The sequence below is a fragment of the Calliopsis andreniformis genome, chromosome 4 (genome assembly GCF_051401765.1).
Source record: "Calliopsis andreniformis isolate RMS-2024a chromosome 4, iyCalAndr_principal, whole genome shotgun sequence".
NCBI lineage: Eukaryota > Metazoa > Arthropoda > Insecta > Hymenoptera > Andrenidae > Calliopsis > Calliopsis andreniformis.
In genome coordinates, this window is record NC_135065.1 from 10,948,753 (window position 1) to 10,962,992 (window position 14,240).

Genomic DNA, 14,240 nt, shown 5'->3' on the forward strand with positions numbered 1-14,240 from the left:
GTCCAAGACAAGAGGCCTCTCAGGCCTGGTTCCTCCCGAACCAGAGACCACTCCTATCGAAATCGAGAACACGTTCCCCGCGTCTCGGCCAATCCGCGTGTCCTATTCCACAGGCCTCTGGAATGCAACCGGTCTAATTGGTTCCCCTAAATCCCATCGCGTCCAACAGACGATATTCGTTACAGTTGGCCCAGTCGGGTTCAGCGTTCTTCCTGTCCAGTCGGTCTTCCTGGCCCGCGCCCTTTTTCTCGTCGGGCAGGGCATCGCCTTAAAAATAGGTCGTCCAGCGGCAGCAGGATGTGAAAAATAAGACTCGCGGAAGGTGTCGGTCTTCTTGGTAGCACCTTCTCAGAGTCCCTCGATCCCCGATTACCTCCGCCTCTCTCTCTCTCACTCCCCCCCTCCCTCCCTCTCTCTCTCTGCCCAACAGACTTCGGCCTCTCTGTCAAGCGTGTGTCGTTTGTGTGCGTGGCTCGGCTCCTTCGACTCGGCCCGCGAGAGTTGCAGTTGCAGTTGCAGCTCGGTGGGGGTACGCAGGCCTTGGGAGAGTTCGCTGCACCTCTCGAGTCCGTCCGTCTGTCCGTCCACCCTCCCTCCCCTCATCTAGCCCTCCTTTTCTTCTTCCTCCTCCTCCTCCTCCTCCTCCTCCTCCTCCTCCTCCTCCTCCTCCTCCCCCCCCCTCCCCCTCCTCCGCTGCCTCGTTCCTCGAGCTCGTTCTCTCCGATCCTCGGCCGTCGACGACTTCCCCTTTCCAAGTCGCCGGTCGAGACGTGCACATGCAACCGGCCGCTAGCTTCGCACATGCACGCACGCGACGACGACTCTACGCGAGCGTTCTCTCTCCTAGCGGACACGGTTGCGCGTGTACGTGCGACGGTCCGTTCCTCGCGCCAGCCTCACTCCCCCCCCGCCTCTACGCCCCTAACGTCCTCCCCCTGTTCCCTCCCCCTGATCCTACACCCCTCTTGGTCCCCTGCACGGCCCCGAGCTCCGAGAAAGAGATACGACACGATCTTTGGGCAAGTCGACGCGACGTGTGCCTCCGACGCGTCGGATTCCTCCGTCCAGGCTCCCAAGCACTTTTGATTATTTACGCCGCGAGAGTCCTCCCTGCCCCCTCCGCGGCCACGATCGTTTCCACGATCCTCTCGCGCACGATTTATCGCTCGCCACGGGGCGCGCGCTGCGGCTGGTCCGTCAGGTGATTCGTCCGGTTTCGAGCTGCTCGGGAGATCCGTCTTTCTTGGGCGTCGATGAGGGATAAAGGGAGGATAAAGAGAATCGCGAGATCGGGACGTCTTGAGGGTCCTTTTGTTTCTTCGGGGGGGTTTCAGAGTGGGGAATGAGGGGAGATAGGAGAAGTATGGACGTGGGTGCCTTGGACTTGGGACAAAGGGGGAGAGAGGTTGCGGAGGCCCTCGGGATTTGGGATATTCTGTAATATTCTGTAAGTACAGGGGGTCAGTTTATCTGGAAACTCTTCGAGTGTTGTCAGCGTTTATTCTAAATGCTGGTAGCATTGTAAGTCCTGCCAAAGGGTCGGCCTCAAAGGGACTGTTCCCAGTTCTCAAGCTCGCAGGTGTGGACCCGGCATTAGAATATCTAGAACTCCCGTGGCAAGTCCTTGCCTCGAACTCCTCTGAAGTCGCGAGCCCTCGGCTAATGATAGCCAGCGCCGAGGAACAATCGAAGGAAAAGCTGTCCGCGCCAGAAAACCGAGGGAAATCCGACGACGAGCACCTAGCGTGCTTTTCGTGGCACTAGGAAGAGCCTTAGCGTTGCCAGCTGGCAAACTTCGCCTTCCCTCTCTCGTCGAGCCTCCTCTTTCCTCCAGCCCGCCGATTCTCGCGATCTTCGAGCATCGATCGATAAGGCACCTCACCTCGGGCGGGCAACTCGCAGCCGTAACGCGTCTATCGCGCTAAATATAGCCGCGAATTTATAAATAGCCTCGAGGAATTCGTGGGCAGCGGCGACCGTATGGTAAATTAAACGCGATTCAACTTCCTGCCAAGAAGCAGCGGCTCTCCGCGCGAGAGCGAGAGGCTGCCGAGGCTGAACACGTTCGACCGCGTACGTGGAATCGTGCCAAGCACCGTGCGCCCCGCGATCGACATTGTAGACACAATAACGCAGCGTTTCAGCAATAATCGTCGACCTGTCGCGATGCTCCGCTGAAAACCGCGCGAAAATGCCAGTCGAACGCGCGCAGGTGCCTGTGCGCGATGCGCAGAAGAGCGTTTATTGCCGTGCAGCCAGCCGACGATCCCCGCCAAATTATTCCGCGCGTAAACGCCGCGAGAGGATGAGTTATGTTCCACTCTAGACGCGTTCTTGCTGATCGCGAAGATCCGTGAAATGGGGAAGAAGAGTTTAGAGGTGGAAGTGGTTGCCTGGGAGAGAGGTCTGAGGAGATTTGAAAAGGGTGAGAAAGCTATGAGGAAGTTTGAAGAAGTTTGAGGAAGTTTAAAGAAGTTTGAAGACGTTTGAGTAAGTTTCCAGACATTAAACGTTGAGATAATACAGTGGTTCGGGACCAGATCTGGCCAACTATCTCGGGAGGTCTGCTTCTAGGAATTCCCGAGTGTTTTCTTTCTCCGACTCGTTCGTCACAGAATGGGTAAATAGGTAGAATACTAAAGAATGAGTGCAACGAAGATATCAATATACGACACAGTGAGTAAAGAGTCTCGTTCAGGGAGGTCACGTTTATTTGCTTCTCGAGAAACTGGTGGGAATAGCGACGGCCAATTATCCCGGGAAAATTTCGGTCAACTAACCCGGTGCCACTCTATAAACCCTGAGCCTCATACTACATTAAGGAGGGAATTAAAACGAGTCTGTAATAAAAAGACACTGCAGATGTCTCTGTAGAGGCCCACGCGAGTAATTAAGACGACGTCCGCTAAAAAGTCCGCGCGGGCAACGCCCAGAGCGGTCGTCGGCGCGAGGTGCAGCCACCGACCGGCACAATAAACTAAAAAGAGCGATCGTTTAGCGAGGAGGAGGCGGACCGCGGTGTTCCGGCCGCGTGTGACCGAGCACATTGTAGACACAATAAAGGGGAACGCTTTAAACAATAACCTCGCGGCTCGTTTGGCCGGACGTGCGTCTGAAGCACGCGTGTGAGAGGGCGCGAGCGCGTAGCGCGTCAACGCTGTCCTGGTGTGTGTAGGGGTCGTTCGAATACGGGCCTTGGAAGCCGTTCGTAGCGGATCGAGGGAATCTTTCCGGTTCTCGCGGACGTGAGCCAAAGGGGGATTCTTCTTCTTCTTCGTCCTCGCCCCTTCGCGTCTCCTTTCCCTCTAAACGTTCACCAGACCCTCTGTTCACGATCCGCGCTGCTTTGCATGCTGCTCGCGGTCGGATGAAAAAATGCTTTCATCGACGGGGGAAATTGGGCCACGAGCACCGATCGTCATTTGCATCGTACATAGTAAAAGCATCGGTTATCTCGACCTCTCGATCGAGCCTCTAATTGGATTATTAGCGGGCGAGCGTTCGGTACGCGATAAAGAGAGCGCGGTGGGAGTGGGAGGTCGGCCGTGGCGCGAGAGAAAAATCCTCACGATAGGGAAATTGCCGTAATAGTCGGTGTGTTATGTGGAACGTGGCGGCGATTTCGCTCGCGAGCGGCTCCACCGACTTTTCCCTCTCTCTCTCCTCGTCTGTCTGTCGAGCGCCGCCGCGGCTTATGATTTTGCGCCCGCGAAAAGGAAAACGAGCCGACACGCACGCCACGGATCCACGCACCCTCGTGTCCTTGGAAAGTCCCGATCACGAGAGGCTCCTTCACGGTTTCTGGCACTTGGAATCAGCCTCGGCTCCCCTCGCCTCCCTCTTTACCAGCGTTCGGCATGGCAACCGCGGAACTGGCGTCTCCGCCGGTTTCCTCTCGATTCTAATCGACTCTGTGGACTCGTCGAATGGCATCGAGGATCCTGAATGACCAACGAGCCTCAGACTATTATAGGGGGACGGAGAAAGACACATCGCCGAGGGAAGAAATCATCCGCGTCGATGGGAGAAACGTCGAGGAAAAGTGCGCGTTAGTCTCGGCCTGAATCGCCCGCTAATACCTCTTCCTCGTCCCTCTCGCCGCCACGCCGCTGGCGACGGATAACAAGAAATTAAAATCACCGACTCGCGAGACTCGCCGCGACGCTTTAACGAAAGTTGCTCTGCAGTTTAGAGCCTCCTCGTTTCATTTCGCTTTCTGCGGTCTTTCGGCCGTGGGAGAGTGGAGAAGAAGCGCGCGGATGATTATCTGGGTTGAGATTGATGTTTCACCCTTTTGTTGCTGAAGGTGTCTAGCGAAGAATTCAGGAAAATTTACAGACTACTAGTTCCACTTTTATTTAATAGATAGAGGTACACGATTTTTTCACAGAGAAGCTGAAAGATAGTTAATCTGAAGAGTGTCTGAGAGACTCGAAATTTGCATTAATAACCCATACCTAGCTGCTTTTTTTCAATTTTCCATTCTCTCGACCCACCCTCTACTCACCCTCTATTACTCCATCATCACCCTCACCCTTCTAAATCTCTCAAAAAGGGACTTTAGTAGAAAGCTCTATATTTTAATCGAGAGATTCTCAAGTAGAGAGCGTTTGTACTAACAACTGACCCTCCAGTAGCAAGTGCGTTTGCCAAGAGACACGACTGAAATACGTGTCAGTAGAAACGATTCTCGATCGTCAACGAGCCGGTTAATCGAAGCGCCACACTAGATATTGTAATTGCAGGGAAACACGCTGCTGGAAAAAAGACCTAGATACACTTTCTTCGCTGTCGCTCGGACAGGAAATGTCGCGTATCTCGACTATGTAAAAACAGCATTTCTCTTTCGACGTCCTCGATGGAACTTTTCTCCGCGGTCCTCCCTCCCGCTCCACTTTTTTCTCCGTTTTCGTGTCGCTCGAAAATTTAACGGAACAGTGAGAAACGCGAGTTGTGTGATCGATGCTCCCGCGAGAACCGACAGATTTCGCTTGTAGAAAGTGGAGGAAAGAGAACGCGACACTTGCTTATGGAAAATCGCGTGGACAGACACAAAACGAGGGACGGGGACTGCTAAAATGAAAGCGAAGATATGAATTCATGTTTGCGATACATTTATGCGATGCATTTGCTGTATTAATTAGAAACTATGGGCTGGTTTGGTATGTTTCAGTGTCACGTTTCGAGAGTTCGTAAATTTAACTCTTTTTCGCCTTCACTTTACTTGAAACTTCGGGTGATGGCCTGTTTACTTGTGCCAGGGATATTGTGTCTCAGCTGATAAGTATTATCAATATTGGCAGTTATCACCCAAATACAAGTGCCTCTACATGAAAACAGTTGCATCTCCTTCGTTTACCCATCAGGAACTTTTCGACTTTAATATTATTTCGAGAAAGAAAGTGGGTGGTTTATAAATCGTAAGCATAGGCAACGTGACTCACTGACTCCATCGAAGAAAGGCGTTCAGTGATAGATTAGAAATCGCTGCTTTTCCTGGATTGGGCGTCGTCCCGTTCCGAGATCGGCGAGAGTTACAAGAGAGGTTTTCTCTGCCGAGACCAGCAGCGTCGGCCGTTTTTGCGCGAAAATAACTCGGCCCCGAGTAGAGCTTCGTTGGAACGACAAATCGAGGATCGCGACATCGGTTTCTGCGCCGCGAAACCTTTAATGCAGATGTTCCCTTGGCAGCGGGGGTAGCAGCAAACCCAAGTCAGCTAAATCACGATCCAAACCACTTTTAAACCTACTCAGCGTCAAACCCAAATTCTTCACCTTCCTCCAGGCTATAATCAAACTTCAAACTTCAGTGCCCATAAAGCAGAACTTCGAAAAATAAATTTGCATGTGGCTGGGGGCAATCGCTGAACAAACGACGATAAGAGTTCCACAGTTATCGAAGCTTTACAGCGTCGATACCAGCTGGATCGATGACTCCTGGCCCACCTGAGGTATCAAAGCCCACTAAAGAGCGACCAAGAAGCTCCCACAAGAAGAGGCTCGCGAGAGCGCACCGACGCGGAGCGGACTTGGAAATAGCCTTCTTCCTCTCGCTGATCGCGACAGGGCCCGCGGAAAGCAATGTTTTCGACCGCTTTTCGGCAACAATGGAATCGCATCCTCCAACCGCAGGAAATGCAATTAAGGCCAGGCTGTTTCCTCGTTATCGGGGAAACGCATCAGTCAAAACCTTCGCATCGCGGCCCTTGCGCGCCCTCTTCGTGGCTCGTTACGTTTCCAGGATGGAATCTCGAAATCGTCGGCTGGCCAATGCACGGGTGCACTCAGCGTGGAAAAAAAAGAAGTAGAGAGAGGGATGGAGAAGAATCGCGATTTATCGAACACCGCCCCGTAGACGAGGCGATATCGTCGTCCCGCGGTGTTTTCTTCCGAGCCGCGCATTGTGCGTGCGCGTCCTGCGCAGATAGCCGACCGATAAGCGCTCGCTGATAATCGGCCACGATTTATGTACGATTCGTATCGTTGTCGCCCGTGCTGCTACGATCGGCCACGTTACCGTCTCACGTGAGAGATTCTGTAGCCTGGTCTCGCCTAACGAGAACAAAAACGCGCTGAACGACTCGTCCGAAGTCGCGTAAAAAGTCTGCGAGCAGGGAAAGGAGAGAGGAATAGAGTTTTTCATTTATTCGTGTTAATAGGCCATTACTTTTGATACATAGAAAGGTAGACGACACTGTGATAGTAGGACAGTGGAAGAGTTGCAGATTAGCACAGATCACCGAATCTAGTGAAGCAACTATACGTCTCTCAGGTTCGTGATCGCGTCAGACGGTTACGGTACACTGGAAGTGACGCGTAGGATCCCCGAGGGGTTACGAAATCGGTCACATTCAAGGTTCGCTTTGTGTACAGCCGCTTGCAAAAACACACTTCCGACGTGTCTGGTTGCACCTGTGTTTACCGGCTGCAACAAGAGCCCCGTCGAATTGGAAGTTCCTCTCCGCCGCGACCTCGTACGCACGTTCACCTATTGTGTACCGTGCATACGCAATCGTTCCAGTCTCGTTTCGCTCGTCTTCCTACACGACCGCCCAGTCTCGCATCATTGAATTTATCCTCCCAGAAATGACAATGTCAGGGACCACTGTACAGTACTCTTAAAAAACTTGACAAGTTTTATTTAGCTTTCATTATCCTAATAATAGGTGCTCTACGTCTCCAGTGAGAAGTTCCTTGAAATGCCTCTGATGCTACCCATACCTTCAATGGCTTTGCTCTTTCAATCTGGTTAACGATTTATAATAATTATTTCTTTTGTAAAACAGACTCTTGCATTAATGATTGTAATACGATTTTATTTGCTTGCGCTACTTGCGCGACTGTCACCGTCTAAAATAAAATTGGGCAAGTCTTGCACGTAGTATGAAATAAATCAATAGAGAAACTACTGCGTTCCAGGTGACTTCTTATAGGACACGAATCTACTTATTCTATTCTACCTTTCGAAGTAAAATTGACTAATACCATAAGCATAAGTCTGTCTCCGAAATAATCGTCATCAGTAAGACCATAACTCTCCATGAAAACAATCCCACACGAACGATTTCGTCCGACCGATCGGTCGAGGCCAGCCAATCTAGGCCCCTCGCCTTAGAAAAAAGCTCGCTCTCGACAACTCGTATTTCACCGTCGACGCGCGCCAGCGACGATCGAAGGTTAATGTCACGACGGCCACGTCGGCGCCGCGTTCGTGTGTCCTATCCCAATAAACGTGGCAAAAAAAAATGCCGCGATTCAAAGCGATCCGCGAGCAAGAATAAAGAAAGCGAAAGGATCTCGGCTTCCCAGGGAACGAAGAAGGACGAACCAAGATAGTGGCGAAGAGACGGGTGAAAAAAGAAAGGGGGAGAAAAGAGAGACGAGAAGAGGGGGGAGATAGAGAGGGTAAGAGGGAAAAAGAGAGAAGATCCGAAAGCGCGTAGGAGAAAGGGAAGGCATGAGAGCGCGAGGCTCGTCGAACATTGCGGTAGGCTACGCATCCGCGCATCTCTCGCGACGGCTCGCGACTGTGTGTGGGTGCCGCGGCGCGTGTACGTGAACTGCCGGCGACTCTGATCCGAGGCGCGGCGTACGGGCCGAAAAGAACCGAAGTCGTCCGACGGCGAGGGCCGAACGCGATCGGCCGTCGGCGCACGGAGGAGAGCAGTGCGCGGTGCACGAGCGCGAGCGAGACCGAGTCGAGAGTCCGCCGCTCGGAGTCGGAGTGTGAGTCTGGAGTAGTGAGTGAACGAGTCTGGACTAGCGGGCTAGCCCGGTTCCGAGTCAGTCAGTGTGCCACCGGCGACCGTAGCCTCGCCGCGGAGAACGTGGATACGCTTCGACACTTTCTGCTCTCGCGCTTTTTCTTCTCTCCGTTCTTTCTCCCGCGTACACGCGCGACGCAGCCATCGAACGCAGCCATCGAACGCAGTGATCGTCCGCGGGATTTTGTTGCTCGGTGTCGTTCGACGCCAGCCGTCGAAACGTCCTCTCGTTAACTTGCACGCATGTACTCTTGCCCGCTGGGGGATTCGTAGATCTCGCGACAAGTGTGACCTAGGGAATCTCAGTGTTCGACTGTTTGAAAGACGACGATCGAGCCGCGTGAACGTCGCTAGTATCGAGAACTGTCCGCGAGAGAAGCTGTCCGTTTCTGCCGGCAGAGTATCCGGCCGTGCGTCACGCGTGCCACACGGGACGAAGACACCGCTGGAAGAGTTTCTACCTCCCACGAAGATAACCTCTCTTCTCTGCGTTCGTTTCTCTCTGGAGTAGATTCCCCTTTGGATCTATCGATCTGTCGGATCTGGAATTTATCGATCTTCGGAGCTGAGCTTGGAGATCGATAGGGACAAGCACGGACTCGATACATCTCGGTCGGTGACATTTATCGCGATCATCCGCGAGCACGGTCGTTCTTAGTTTGTTTTGATCGCGAACACGCGACTGTGCGGCTGTCGAGTGACGGTGAAACGGCTCGAATAGCCGAGAACAAGCCAGCGTACCTCTGAGCATACAGGATCGGCTCGACAGTGTTATGTTACATTGTTTCGACGGAGTGTTGGATCGTTGAATGATCAAGATGGCAACTGTGCTGTGGTGGTAGCCGTGGATCTGCGCGCGGGACAGTCTGCTGGCCGACGAGGAAACGCGGTGGTGGAAAACGTAGGAAACGATGCTCGAGGATCAACCGTTGGACCTGAGCGTACGGGTGGGAGATTACGCGGAATTCGGCCGCGAGGAGAATGACCAGGATCAGGAGAGGAAGGAGCCGATCGACGATTATGGGAACGCCGCGGCGGCGTTGAGGTTAAGGGGATGCTTCGTTTCGGCGACGTCCACCGAGTACTCCCACGACAGGGAGGATCGTACCTGTTCGGAGGACTCGGACGACTCGTGCTCCGACAACAATCAAAAGGATGCCACGACGAGGTCAAGGTCCAGACCACCGGGCACCAAACCCTACAAGAAGAACCTCATGCGACGATACCGTGAGTCCCATCGATACCTCAGTTTACGTGTCCACTTGAGAGTTTTCTGTATCTCTGCTGTCGAGAGTAGCCTCGAGTTCTGTGGCGACTTATAGTTTCATGTGATGGGTAGTTCTATACCCGTGGTAGCCTCTGTGAATATTTTCTCTACTGTGTAGCTTGCTAAATTTCTCACTCGAAAGTTGAACTTTCAGGTGGACACGTATCTTTAGTTTTCTTTATTTTCGCGCCGTTTCGGACGCCATTGTGCACAGAGGTGCGCGCGATGTACGGTTTTCGAGGATTAGAGTTTTATTAAGGTGTTTGCTGTGCAAAATGTGACGCGAGATAATGAATGGTTGTGCGAGATAGAAACTTTTTTGTTTGGAAGAGAAGGTGGATCGGAGTTAGGAACGATATTAGTCGGTTTATGTTTATGGTTTACTCTGAAATGCATGGCAGAATGTGTCTACATTTCCTGGTTATTATTCTGAGATCTCAGGCAAGCAAATTAGTAGGTTCAAAATAGCTAATTATGCGTGAAGAAGTCATGCATTTGAGGGTTATACAAGCTAAGGCAGAGGGCACTGAATAATTCATACTATTTAGGATCAAAACCAATTTAATTCTTCATCGTCCTACTTTTACAAACAACACAGTCTAGTTAAATAAATATTAACAGGTTCACAGTCCTATGACCCACGTACGGGTCAGGAGAATTAAAACAATGATTCCACACAATTTTTTTACATTGAACTCTTACTGAATTTCTGATCAAAAAGCGTGTAAATTTTATCCATATCACACTCTTTACTTTCTTTTAGCGTAACTCATACTAACTTCCTAAACACAAAACTAAAGCAGTACTCTTTTAATCACCTCTGAACATGTTAGCCATATAACCAAAGAGACCTAAAAAATCAGGCTTTATTACCACAAAGAATCTTTATTACATCAAACGATAAATCGTTCTTCCGTTTCGCCGAATGATAAAGCGCTCATCCTTTCGCATTCTGCGCCGTTTCCATGGCCTCCCATTTTCAATGCGCAGTTGGAGCGCCCATTTTGCGCAGGAGTTAACCAACTCCGTTCGTACACCACAGAATTGCCTCTCTAACGATCTTAATATTCCTAACGTCGATATACCCATTCCGTGGCGTTCAAACGCTTTCGTGACCCACTGTGGGCGAGTACGCGTGAACTGCGCGCAGGCAGGCACGCATACGTGAAAGAAAAAGGGAGAAGGGAAAGAGAAAAAAAGAAGAGGGAGAGTGGTACAGCGAGAGTGCGTGGCGTACATACTCGCCCAACCGAAATACGTGCCCCTGGCTCCTCCTTGATTCGGTAGCTCGCGAGACAGACAGATAAACAGACAGAGAGAGGGAGAGAGAGGTCGTACGTGCGTGAACGTATGCCACTGGGTGTGTACGCATGTGTAATTTCGGCCGATAAAAATATTACGCAAGCCAGCCCGCGAAGGTCGTTCGACGACGGGGACCTGTCGGTCGATGGTGAGCGCAGAGATATTCGGCTGTTCAAATAATTTTGCAATTTCTCCCGTTATCGGCCTCTCCTCTTCGCCACTTCCCCTGTGGTTCGCGGTGCTTCTCGAGACACGGCAGGGAGATAATACCTTGTGACCTGCCCCAACCCCAGCGAAATTAGTCTCTCGTATCGCGGCTCACGGCCATCGTCTTCCTTCAACATCTTCGCTCTTCAGCTCGCTGGAGCAGTTATTTTTTGCTACTTCTGACGGATCTTTTGAACTCTTTCTGTGAGATATTTTACATGCTCATTTGCTGACCACTTGAGTCTACTGTCTTATAATAGGTATCTCTGGTTAGATTTTTATTATATTTTTTCTTTTCTGTGGGATCTACTGAATTTTGTCATATTTTGAGTAATTTATACTTTACCCGAAGGAATCTTAGATAATTCATTGTTTTGTGGATTTTTTTACTTTGTTTCTTTTCTTTGTACTTAAATTATCCTTTTGCTCTCTTTATCTTTCATGTGCTCATATTTTATGTAATCTGCCTGTGCTAGGAATTACATTTTTCTTCTTAGTTCCCAGTGGCATCAATTTTTTAGCGAAGTCCAAAGGTCAACTCATAATCGTGTTTACCTAAACAGGAAGTCCCGATGTTTAGGAAAACATTTTTAACCCCTTCGAGGACGCGTCAGTCCGACCCCAGGGGTCCATCCCTAAGATTCTAATAGCAGAAAGAGCATAGGCGTGGCCGTGGAGGGCTAGGAGAAAGCGACCGTAGGATTTTCGCCCGAAATTTCTCTCATTTTTCATTTTAGTCACAGTGCTCGCGCGACGAATGCCAGCGACCCTCCACGCGTCCCCATAGGGCTTTTCCCAAACAATTTTTCAACTTTCACCCAGCGATTTTCCGCCACCCAAATTAACCAAGATTCGCAGAAGTCCCTCCCGTAGAAAGTAGGGAAACTCGTGGCTGGAAAGAGGCAGAATTCGAGGAGAAAACGTGGGATGCAGAACGAAAACACACAAACGCTTCCAAAGAAACAACCGATCATCGAACGACCCTTTCGTTGCACGTGTTACCTCGCAGTTAAAAAAGGAGCCTTTCCCTCGAATCCTCGGTCGTAAAAAAGCAAACGCGACCGACAGCCTCGGAACGTCAACATTTTTTGCTTCCTTTTTCTCTCTTTTTTTTTATATCGAACACCACCGACCCGAGAAGGGCTGGGCTCGTTTATTGGGGAAAAAACAAGAGTACCCATTTGGGATCGAACCCTTTCCTCGAACAGAGACGACAGTAGCCTTAGTTAAAGTGAAACGCCTACTTCTTTAATCTGCACAGAATTTTCCATCCTCTTCTCGAAGGGTGAACAGGGAGGAGAGAAGGAGGGAGAGGGGTTCATCCAAAGTTTACTTTCGGTGCTACCGTGGCCGACTCGTTGGCTTTTGCGGTCTTTCCTCTCTTTCTTTCATCACTCGAACCCGGAAAAACTTTCGAAACCTTTCTCGGAGCAGGTAGCCACCGAGCGCGATTATAAATTCACCTCTGGTGACAGCCTGTGGATTCTCAGTTGCGCTTTAAACTTAGAACCCTGAGGATTCTTTTTCTCTCGAATCTAGAGTGAGTAATTCTTCGTCTTTGAATCCAATTTCAATTGTGAATTATATTTTGGATATTGGAGCAGACAGTGAGATTTGAAACAGAGATTGACTGGAAGAAGGGAAACTAAAACTATGGTAAATAAAACACAATTGTTACTTTTCTTATTATTCATTCTTAGATGATCGTATTAGTGCTGTAACTATTATTACATTGACTAGAAATACTGCGATTTTACATTCCAACTCTCATAAAATAACAAATTCCACGATGGTACCAACCGACTGAAAGTTATTTCGAGTATCTAACTCCAACTCACACTTTTATTTTTAACTAACGTCAACTTCGACGCGTGCTAAGAAAGATCGCGAGACAAGTAGTTAATATTCACTCCGATAACAGCCCAGTCCGCGATTAGGCAGTATCGACAACGAGATCGATCGGTTCGACTCGTGCGTCTCGCAGTCCCTAGCAGATAACATTAAAGAGACGGCGATAACGGTAATAACAGCATAATAAATTAACGCGATTAGTAGTTGGCGACCGCACAGATAACTCTTACGCAACTTCTCGCGCGTTTCGCCGAAGTTCGAAGCTCGGTGTCATCGTGGGGTCGCCGAAGCGAGGATCAGAGAGCAACGGGGCCACAGGGCGTATCAATAATTCGTCAGTAGCTCCTACGGAACGGGTAGAAACGATGATGTAGGCTAGTCGGTCAGGAGGAAGATGAAGCTGATACGGTGCGTATCAGATTGCGGAAAGGTGGCCCGATAGATCGTTGGAAGATAAAAAAGAGTCCCATTGGCGTGATTGAGTCTCGTGGAAAGGTGATAAAGAGAGTCCTCCTCTTGTAAGGAGGAGGAGGAGGAGGAGGAGGAAGGAGAGGAGGATCAGCGCGTTACGATATAAAAGAGTCGAGGGAGGCACGCAACAGAAGACGCGTAATGGGCAGCGAGGTGGGTCGAGGGGAGGCTTCCCTCGGAGGGGCAGGGAGGGAGAAGGATAATTCCAGCCTTTAAATCACTCCAAGTGAATTCGAGCGGACGTTCCTCCCCGTCCTTCTATCCTTCCCTCCCCCGACCGACCTCTCCTTTCGCGAGAGTGCCTCGCCACGAGCGGAGGAAGACAGATTACTTCCGGCTGCGCTCTCTTCTCTTCTCCTCTCCTTCTTCTTCTTCGACTCCTTCCTCCAAGGAGGCAGAGGGACGAGGCTGGTCGGTCGGGTTAATCAGGAAATGAAGACCGTTCGATCGGGCCGAGGGGAAGAAAACACTGTCTGTCGATTGAGCAGCCAGCGGGCAGGGTTAATCAGGGGGTTGCGAGATCGTTCTCGGATCAACGCCGCTCGAACGGGGCAGAAGGGAAACGGACACGCCCTGTCGATCAACGAAACGCGTCTCCAGCGACTACGACAGCAGGTACCCTCTTCGGTTACTCCGTTTCACCTGTTAACTGGGTCATTTCCCCGACAGGAACGCCCCTTGAGTCTTTAACGCCGATTACGGGGAAATTAGCTCGCGTTTCCCATGGCAAGCGGGGCTGGCTTGATTGTGACCCATTTTGGAAGAAGAGACTAGTGTATCTCAGTGAGACGTGGCCCTGAAACTAAATTTAAGTCTTAGGTATTGGTAATAAGGTATTCGAGAACTCTGTGGGTCTGAGAATTAGAATTATTGGGTCT

The 14,240-nt window shown here is 50.6% G+C and overlaps 1 protein-coding gene across 4 annotated transcripts in view; it reads left to right on the forward strand.

Moving 5' to 3' along the window:
• The window catches only part of Eip74ef (Ecdysone-induced protein E74), a 132,708-nt gene that overhangs the window by 73,558 nt on the left and 44,910 nt on the right, over nt 1-14,240 (forward strand). Inside the window, exon 1 of one of the 4 annotated variants that reach the window (XM_076376537.1) lies at nt 9,030-9,491. The exons of the other annotated variants lie outside the window; for them this stretch is intronic. Coding sequence (XP_076232652.1) covers nt 9,176-9,491 — 316 coding nt within the window. The 5' untranslated portion in view covers nt 9,030-9,175. Of the gene's footprint in view, nt 1-9,029; nt 9,492-14,240 lie in introns of those variants that run through there. 4 annotated transcript variants of the gene reach the window in all.